Consider the following 10,159-nt stretch of genomic DNA (forward strand, 5'->3'; position numbering starts at 1 on the left):
GTAGATGGCGCAACAAATCTTCATGCAAATGTAGAAGCAGTTAATGAAGTCGTCTCGTCTAGTTGGCACAAGTAGCAAATGCGAGTCTCAAAACAAATGAAAGAATGAATAGGTGATAAGACTCACAAAACCTCGCTATGGTAAAATTCAAGATAGGATAAAAACCCATAGTCTAAGGAGAAAAGTAAGAAGTTGCATTACGTAAAAACTAAACATCTTCAGGACACAAACAGACTGCTCACAAACGTATGACAAGCTCAGGATGGGTGCCTCTTTAAAACCTAGTTAGGTAGCAAAAACTAAGTGGGAAAAATGCTTTTAATCGTAGGGAAAAAGAATACATTAAGGTCTAGTGAGTATACTTTTCGGTACTTTCCCTGAGTTTGACAAAACTTCTAAATGAGAAATACAAGTATTGCTAATGAGAAAGTTATGCATACCAATTCCTCGGACAAGCTTCTAGACTTCAGCCATGACATCGTGTAGAGGTCGGCAAGGTTGTGTTCGGATAGGATTGCTTGACTTCAATCTTTTGATGCTCATGCTAATATAATGTAGACACAATATGTTTGGCGTTGACTTGTAGGATGTATGATGATCAGATCTTTGTTAGGACTCAATGATGAATGATAATCACAGGTACTTTGAATATGCTCAACAAGAGCTCTCAACCATATCTCTCACGTACGTGTGGCGTAATGAGGTACGGTGAGTCTTGGAACGATTCTGAGATTTCACAACTAAGGTCTATTTGGTTGACATCCAAGATATTGCGATGTTCCTTAATTGTAAAGATATAACCATTTGGGAGCGTACCTTGTGTGAGTCAAATAGATAGTCTGAGTCGCATATCCCACAAGGTAGGCATCCTTTCGAGAACCAAGGGTTGTGATTCATTCTAAGATGCATAAGGATAGAGTATGCCCAAATCTATGGTAACGGAAAAACGTCTTTAACACCTAATTTGGTGGTGGCGGGTAAGCGCAATGTTGCTTTATGCCAAATGATTATCAATACTTGAGATGTCTGATCTAGTGCATTTAGCTAAGTACAATAAATGCAAATTGCACTCAAATAGAGAACTATTAGCTCCATAACCTTCTCGAATGTCTCATTTGCATCTAGCGTACATACAATCAAGGATATACTCAATAGTAACACCTTCTGGGTGTAGTTGGACTAGTGGACCAGAATACCATCAGAATTTATGCTCAAAACTTCAAGTTAAGTTGTAATCCTTTTTGGGAAGTGTTATTGGCACTCCAAAAATCTCATTCTACACTCCTCACAAGTGTATTTTTCTTTCCTATTATGGAAAGTTTGGAGTGTAGAATGAGATTTTTGGAGTACTAATAACAATTCCCTCCTTTTTTCTATCAATAAAATTATTATTGTTCTCTTTCAAAAAAATAAAAAAAAACTAATTAGCGGATAGATTTGACTTCTACTACAAATAATCGACTTTTTAATAAATATCATTAAATGGTGGACCAAACTTTAATCAATATCTTAGACCTAAATGACGTAAAACAAAAAATATGTTATGCAGATGTGCATGCAATTTTACCTTTGCAATTAAACTATTGGCCACTCCAAAATAGTCATCATGCATTTCTTATTTTTTTTAGTTTATTTCACAAAATAGATTGAACACTGGATAAATAAAAGAGAGTAAAAAAGAAGAGTAAGAAGTATATCAAAGTGCATGATGACAATTTTAGTGTCAGGAACATCTCTTATATTTATCGAATTACACTTCATGTACAAGACGGAAATAGTTTGGTTTTTCTTTATCTCATTCTCTGATCAAGATGAGACAAGTTCATTCTCCTGTCAAGCATAGAATGACAACTACAGTTAGACGTGCAATGTTGGGGGTTTGTGTCACATCCCAGTCTCGGCTCTGCCGTAGCACGATATTGTCTGCTTTAGGCCCCGGCCATGCCCTCATGGTTTTGTTTCTGGGAACTCACACACGAGAACTTCCTAATGGGTCACTCATCCTGGGAATGCTCTCGCCCGAACTCGCTTAACTTTGGAGTTCCAATGGAATTCGAAGTCAATGAGTTCCCAAAAGGGCTATATGGAGGTGGGCATGTACATATAAGGCACATCACCCCTTCTCTGTTGGTCGATGTGGGATGTTACAATCCACCCCCCCTTAGGGGCTAGACGTCCTCGTCAGGACACTCGCACCACACGACAAAGTGGCTCTGATACCATTATGTCACATCCCAGTCTCGGCTCCGCTGTAGCACGATATTGTCTGCTTTGGGCCCTAGCCATGCCCTCACGGTTTTGTTTCGGGGAACTCACACACGAAAACTTCCTAGTGGGTCACCCATTCGGGGAATGCTCTCGCCCAAACTCGCTTAACTTCGGAGTTCCGATGGAATCTAAAGCCAGTGGGTTTCCAAAAGGTCTCATGCTATATGGGGGTGGGCATGTATATATAAGGCATATCACCCCCTTTCTGTTGGTCGATGTGGGATGTTACAGTTTGGCTCCATTCGGTTCAGGTTTTAGTCTTGTTTGCTTCCTAATGAACAAAAACCGAACCTGAAAAAACTGACAAAAACTTCAAAAACCGAAATTGAGGCAACAAATTTGGTTTGGTTTGATTTGATAGCTTCACTTCGATTTTATTTTGGCCTCGGTTTGATTTTTGGTCCAGCTTTTTCGATTTTCGACTTTTCAATCCACCCTAGCGCAATGCATTACATACAACCACCTAGTGTAGAGAAACTCCAGTACTCCAATATAATTAGAGATGAAAAACGCTCCAGATTTTCCATGTACCGTGAATTGTTTTCCCCGTAACGCATAGGATCTGTTGACCGACCAATTGGTATGCTTTTGCTGACGTGTACGCACCAGATTCGACCTCTCCTGCTCTTCCCCCTCCCTCTCTGCACCTTCTTCCACCCTCTCTCGCTTCCGCTCTCTGAAACTTCAAGTTCCCGAATTTCAGAAACCTAAAAAATCCGCCATGAATTAGCTTCTTCGTTGTCAAGACGATCAAAAACCCAGATACCCAATTATTCAGAAAAGCAAACGAATTCGAGAACATGGCGGAAAACGGCCCATCGTCGTCCCCAAACCCCCTCCAACCCAGCATTGACCCAGCAGCAGCAGTAGCATCACCCTCAAACGTTATGATCACCCAAAACCCAGCAAACTCTTCCGCAAACCCAGCAATCCCATCCTCTTCAACTCTCTCCCAATCTCCACAAATCGCATCCCCACCTCTCCCTTCCCTGTCCAACGTCTCGCTTCCTCAAACCCAGCACATTTCGCCCCCCGTCGGATTGGATTACGCGCAGAAATCGACCCAGCAGCAGCAACAGCTGCAACAGCAATCTCAATCATTGGTGCAACAATCCCAGAACGTGAATTTGAATTCCATGTCGACTTACCAGCTCCAGCAGAGTATGCAGAGTATCCAGAGGACGCCGTCGATGTCCCGAATGAACCACCTTCAGCAGCTGAGCCAGAACCCGCAGCAGCAACAGCAGCATTTCGGTATGATGAGGCAGCAAGGGGGTTCGTATGGGCAGGTGAATTTTGGTGGCTCTGGTGGTATCCAACAGCAGAATCAGCAGCAGCAACAGCAAAACCAGGCACAGCAGACTCAGCAACTTGGCGGTGGGAACTTGTCGCGATCAGCCTTGATCGGGCAGAGTGGCCACCTGCCCATGTTGTCTGGCCCTGCTGCTGTTGCAGCTGCGCAATTCAATCTGCAGCCGCAGTTGTTGGCCTCGGTATGAGTTTAATTGCCCTCATGAAATTTGCTGTTATCTTTTGATTGTGGTAGGTGAAATGTGGCATAGTTAGTGTGCATTTTGTGGAGTTTAAACAAGTTGTGTTTAGTAGCATCATAAGTTTCTTAATAGTGCTTTTCTGTGAATGTTATATCGGCATAGCTGGTTGCTTCAATGTGGGCAAAACCATCCGACATAGTTATGCTATGTACTTCCTAGAACCAATGTTAATCATATACTATATTACATAGTAAAGTACACCTTGATTAGTATTATAAATCAAATGCAAACAATCTTAATTTTAATATGGTACATCAGTTCCCTTTTGAATTTCTCATTGAATATTAGTGCATCAGTGAAAGCTGTTGGATCGATAGATGTGCTGCTTTGGTTTCTGTATTATTGCATAATATATTACGCACTGTCAAGTTAGCACACCAGTGAACTCAATACTTTCTTGAAAATGGAAATGTTTCTTGTTTAACAAAATCAGCAAACTTTCTGCAGCCGAGACAAAAAGGCAGCCTGGTCCAAGGTTCCCAATTTCATCACGGTAATTCTCCTGGGCAATCTTTACAAGGAACACAGGCAATGGGGGTGATGGGATCCATCAATTTGAGCTCGCAAGTAAGAGCTAATGGGGCCATTGCTTCTTTTGCTCAACAGAGAATAAATCAGGGGCAGGGCCAACTTAGGCAACAGTTGGCCCAACAAAGTTCGCTCACCTCTGCACAGGTATAATTGCTTACTTTCCTCTTGCCCGATCTACTAACTTAGGCATCTTCTACTTTATTCTGCCAACTGCTATGTTTGTCTGGTTTTGAGTTTCTCATATGTGTATGCAAATTGTTATAGAATGGTGCATATGTGAATTACTCATTCTAGCTGATCATGCTATGTTGTATAATGAGTTTTTCTACAGCTTGAATTTCTCATATTCTATTAAACTTATATGTTGGCTTTGGACCCTGCAATAAGGGGCCATGCACTGAGGCCGACTTTCTTTTGGCTCTACATTTGTAGTCTGACCTGTTTCAAGTAATAAATGAAGGTCTTTTATTCTTCGGGTTGGGAGGGATATTCAAACTGTGGAATTCCACTTTCTGGTTCTAAGAAAGTTTTGGTTTTAAGAAAGTGGCACGGCCGTTATCCTGACCTTCATGTTTTCTAGTGAATTTTCCTCCAGTATCGTTCACAGACAGAACCAACAGGCCAAACAATTTTAATTGTATTATGTTTTATAATCGTTTTACCTTCTCCTTGGTTTGATTTAGATTTAAACGTTATTTAAGATCTGCATGTAACAAATGAATTAGGATAACTATGATCTCTTTCCTGGTTTTCATGCCCAACTAAAAACAAATTGCCAAAACCTGTGTTTGATCTTTGCATCTGGGATATCACTTTTGACTAAAGTTTCATGGTGGTTTTCCGCTAGCTTCTTTCACTTTGAGTACATTTTATAAAGTAGTTATAAAATAGTTATATTTTATAAAGTAGTTATATTGAATCAATTACATCAACTTATCATTTTGGTACTTGGAGGACCAATGAGAATGAATCACTTTATTTCATGCTACATGAATTTTAATTACAAAGACGCCTTTCAAACCATCAATTGCTGTTTTGGTATCCTACAAGAGTCCTACATTGCTCTGCCCAGAAAATATGTTTTTTGTTTTCTATGTTGGTTGTTCTTGTTCATTTATTTGTAGCATCTAACATTAGCCTTACCAGGTTTTGTTGAATGGAATCGATCATTCTTTTCAAAACGTACTCTTATTTTCTGTAATGACCCACTTCCGCTTGATGGGTATTTTTGTAGAGTTGTAGGCATTTTAATATTGGTGGTACAGTGTTGGCATTTTGCACAGCAGGAAGGATAGAGATGTATTTATACAGTTTAACAATCTTTGGCAATGCTGTTACCCTATAGTATGTCTTGGATGAATATATCAATTTATGGTGGGGACATTTAATCTGACTTTACAAAGTACAGGTTCAGAGCTTGCCAAGAACATCTTCACTTGCTTTTATGAACTCTCAGTTGTCTGGTGTGTCTCAGAATGGACAGCCAGCAATGATGCAGAATTATTTATCACAACAGTGGTTGAAGCAAATGCCAGCAATTCCTGGTCCTGGTTCACCTTCACCTTCACCTTCACCTTCGTTGCGTCTTCAACAACATAGGCAGCAGGTTCTCTATCAGCAGCAACTGGCTTCTAATCAGTTGCAAAAGTCTATGCCCTTTACCCCTCAACAGCTTGTACCGCAGCAGCAACAAATGGGACATCCACAGCTGCAGCAGCAGCAGCATCAACAGCAACAGCAACTTCAGCAGCAGCCACTACAACAACAATCGCAGCAGCAACAGCTGAGTTCCCCAAGGATGGCTGTACCCGCAGGCCAGAAATCTCTTAGTTTAACAGGATCACACCCTGATGCTACTGCATCTGGTACTACCACACCGGGAGGGAGTTCAAGCCAAGGAACAGAAGCAACTAACCAACTTCTCGGGAAGAGAAAGATACAAGATTTAGTCTCTCAGGTATTCCTTAGTTAATCTGCTATTCTTTTTTTGGTTTGTTTGTTGGGAGGGTGGTGGTTGTGCTCTATTAAATTTGTCATTGTGAAATCTTTTTTCCCTGCCCAGGTTGATTCACAAGGCAGGCTGGATCCTGAAGTTGAAGATCTTCTCTTGGAGATTGCTGATGACTTCATTGATTCTGTAAGGCTTGACATGCTAACTTTTATACTATATGTAATATGTATATATAATGATGATCAATTGAAGATCCAACTTAAGGACTTGCATATCTGTAGATCAACTTTGGACGACTGATATACATATCAATTGGTCACATTTAATTTAACAGTTGATATACAAGTCCTCTTGTTAGATCGGGTTCATATAAATATACACACGTGGACATGCCTCAAAATAGGCCTAAATCAGTTTTGTACTGCTGATATATACTTCACTCTTATAAAACTCTGCGTGCCAAGCTTTCTCTGGCATGTCGGACCAGATAAAAAGAAGCTTCATATGGCACTCGTGGACATTAAGTGCTTATCCTATGCCTATTTGCAGGTGACAACATATGCATGCAATTTGGCAAAGCATAGAAAATCTTCAACTTTGGAGTCCAAGGATGTGTTGCTACATCTAGGTTTGTTTTGTAACACAACTCATCTCCATATTTCTTGTGAGTAATGCTTACACTTAACACCTACTGGTCACCTAATTTGATACTTAGAGAAAGATCTAACATGAGTTGACATGGGATGCAAATGAGAGTTTTCTGAATATGCAGACTAAATAATCAGCGAATTTAAATCTGTGTTTGTTCTCTCTACTTAATCTGGTTCCTGTATGTCACAGACCAATGTACCCAACTAATTGTCTACAAAAGTAAAAAATAAAAATAAATTAAGGTTTCTGGTTGGTTCTTTGTTCTTTGTGTCTTCGGTTTCTGGTTGGCCGTGCTGCGCTTTTTTGTGCTCATCTTTCCTTATTTTTTTCTTGATTAATAATTTATCAGGTTGTGTTTTCCAAGTTACTATCAAAATTTTCTTGATTATTAGAAGGGATTTAAAAATAAAAAAATAAAAAAAATAAAAAAAATAAAAAATAAAAACACACAAATAACACTCATTTATGGATGGATATCTTTTTTGGTGTGTTTATGGGGTTTGGAATTCATTGAGGTCATTGTTTGGCGCATGCGATGAATATGAGATTTGTGGAGATATACATAGCAATAGTATGGAAGCTATAGTAGCATCTAAGTTTATATTATATTAATAATTCATATCACAAGAATCTTGACTCACTTGATCCTTTATATGAATCATAGTTGGTGCAAGTGTAGCATTGCGGAATTTAATGCGTTGAACTCATTTGCAGAGAAAAATTGGCATCTGACAATTCCCGGGTTTTCAAGTGAGGAGAGGAAGTGCCAAAACAAATCTGTAAGTATCTTCAACATCTCAGGATGAACATTGTGGTGCATCAAACATCTTCGAGTACATCTACTTCAAAGGACAAATTTAAAGTTGGATAAGTACATTTTTTTTTTACCTTTTTTTTTTTTTTTTTTTTTGTTTAAGTTGAATATGTTTGGTTGGATTCGCAATCAACTGTTGAAGATACAAAAGTAGAATGTATGATGGTTCGATATTATTATTATTAACCAACTTTTCAACTCGAGATTTATTGTAATACCTTACTTTTTAAACATGCAGTTGTCAAGTGATCTCCATAAGAAGCGTTTGGATGTGGTAAGTTTGAAATTTCTGTGTATATGTTTTTCCTTTTAGTATTTTTATTCTTGGCGAACAACTGAAAGTTGGTCTACAACTAACGACTTGGTCAGATACGGACGCTGATGGAATCGTCGAACCTGGAAACAAATCCCAATACTCCTAAAGAGATGATCAGGGGGTTTGGCAATCCAGTTGGTACCAACCACTTGATTAGACCATCTCTTGGTGCAGAACAGTTGGTTTCACAATCAACTGGTTCTCAAATGCTGCAGCAAATGACTCGGTTTTAATGGATATCACCTATCAGCGATTATTGTGTCCGTGCTGAATTTAGTTTTTACATACGTTGGTAAGCATCCTCATTCGCTAATATAAATTTGTCCCGTCATCCTTCCAGGCTTACCAAAACTACAATAGAAATACGGAAGCTGATATTCTTTATCCTGAATTAAGTATGCTTGAGAGTCATCCAAGCATACCAGACTGTTACATATTTGTTTATTTCATTGACATCGCTTGTAAATCTGGGTTCTACTTGTTTATCAACTTAATATTTTGGAACTGCTTTTTGTACGACAGGTTTGGTTAGTGAAAGCAGGAGCGTGTCCGGGTCGATAGAAGCACAAATCTGTAGTTGCTTGCTAAGAAATGACAATTAGATGACTGTAGTTGAACTTGACGAAATTATCGATTTATAGGCGCATAAGTCGTGAGGCCAACTCGCAGCATACCAGAGTTGGGTTGGGATTTGTTTTTCTTTTCTTTAAATTTTTTCGCTTGGATTTTATTTGTATGGTAATAATTGAACAACTAGTTCGCTTTGTGTACTAATTTATTTGATTTCTTGGGTGAACTTGTACGCTAATCTGCTTACCTCCAAGTGTTTATTCCTTCCATGGTGATGACATTATTTTAGTATACAAACGCTATAATTCGAAACGTTCATTGTATTTATCAATCATCTTCACAATAATTCATTTAATTTATGAATCAAGCAAAATGATGCCAGATTATGCTGACACATGAATGGTCACGTGATTTTTAAATTGATCAAATTTTTCCATATTATTTAAATCATAAAGCTCACTTAGTCTCAAAATTTGGTTTCTAAACCCACTCTATTTTCTTTCTAACCCTCGGCCCAAAATACATTAATCGGCCCGACATTTGTTTTGTTTCATTTACGGTAGAGATTCAAATGGGCCGTTGGGTATCCAACGGTCCACATTAATTTATTTAATGTTTTGTTTTATATTTATAAATTTATTGAATTCAACGGAAGAGATCTAATACAATCAAATCTAACGTTAAAAAAAAATGATTTGGCTATCCAGAATTAAATTCAAAGGTTTAAATAATTTAAATAAATTATTTAACTCAAAATTCACCAAACAACTCTATAAACACCTATGTATTTGTTCAGGTATTCACACAAAATTCAATTTTCTTCTACAATTCTTCCAACTTTTGTTTCTACCATCTTCCAAAACCATTTCTTCCAATTTCCAAAAATTTCAAGATAACAAAAGATCATATTAGATGTCGTAATTGGTCAAATGAGGAAGATGTTGCTTTATGCTTGGCATAGATTTCTATTAGCGAAGATGGTGCTGTTGGCACGAATCAAAATAAAAATATTTTATGAGCTAAAATCGTTGATAAGTTCAATGGAAACTCCACCAACAATTGAAGAAAAGTTGGTAGTGTTTACGATCGGTGGAAGTTATAAAAAAAAAACCTGCATTTTATGGAAGAAAAGTTTGAAAAGAGTCGTAGTTGACATAACTAGTGAAAGAAGCGTTATTGTCAAGAACGAATGATGACTTTTCATAAGGAGCTAAAGGGCAAAAACAAAAACCAAAAAAAAAAAAAAAAAAAAAAAAAAGTTGTCCTCCCGTGCCCGTTGTCCTAGACTATTTTGATTTGAGCTTTTGAGATGTGACCCAAAAGCAAAAGCAAAAGCCAAAAAAAAAAAAAAAAAAAAAGAAAAAAAGGATATTAAATCGAATTTAAATGGTGGGTGTCAGCATTTCATGTTTAAAGCTAACAGTCAAACCCCTAAGTTTAGTTAAAGTGGTGTCTTCCGCACGTGATGGAGTACAAGTTGTACAACTAAGTAATTACCTTTTTTA

The 10,159-nt window shown here is 38.1% G+C and overlaps 1 protein-coding gene across 2 annotated transcripts; it reads left to right on the plus strand.

The window, feature by feature from the left end:
- Positions 1-2,795: 2,795 nt before the first annotated feature.
- On the plus strand, positions 2,796-9,021 carry LOC137707943 (transcription initiation factor TFIID subunit 12b-like). 2 transcript variants are annotated; one of them, XM_068446889.1, is made up of 9 exons: positions 2,796-3,761; positions 4,269-4,496; positions 5,827-6,309; positions 6,415-6,489; positions 6,853-6,931; positions 7,669-7,733; positions 8,007-8,042; positions 8,138-8,376; positions 8,607-9,021. In XM_068446889.1, exons 1-8 carry the CDS (start codon positions 3,069-3,071, stop codon positions 8,315-8,317), a joined length of 1,839 nt encoding a protein of 612 aa, XP_068302990.1. In that variant the 5' UTR covers positions 2,796-3,068; the 3' UTR covers positions 8,318-8,376; positions 8,607-9,021. The 2 variants fall into 2 exon arrangements, with proteins under 2 accessions (XP_068302990.1, XP_068302988.1); XM_068446887.1 differs by having other exon boundaries at positions 2,797-3,761; positions 5,761-6,309.
- Positions 9,022-10,159: the final 1,138 nt, after the last annotated feature.

This window comes from Pyrus communis, chromosome 11 (assembly GCF_963583255.1).
Source record: "Pyrus communis chromosome 11, drPyrComm1.1, whole genome shotgun sequence".
Lineage (NCBI taxonomy): Eukaryota > Viridiplantae > Streptophyta > Magnoliopsida > Rosales > Rosaceae > Pyrus > Pyrus communis.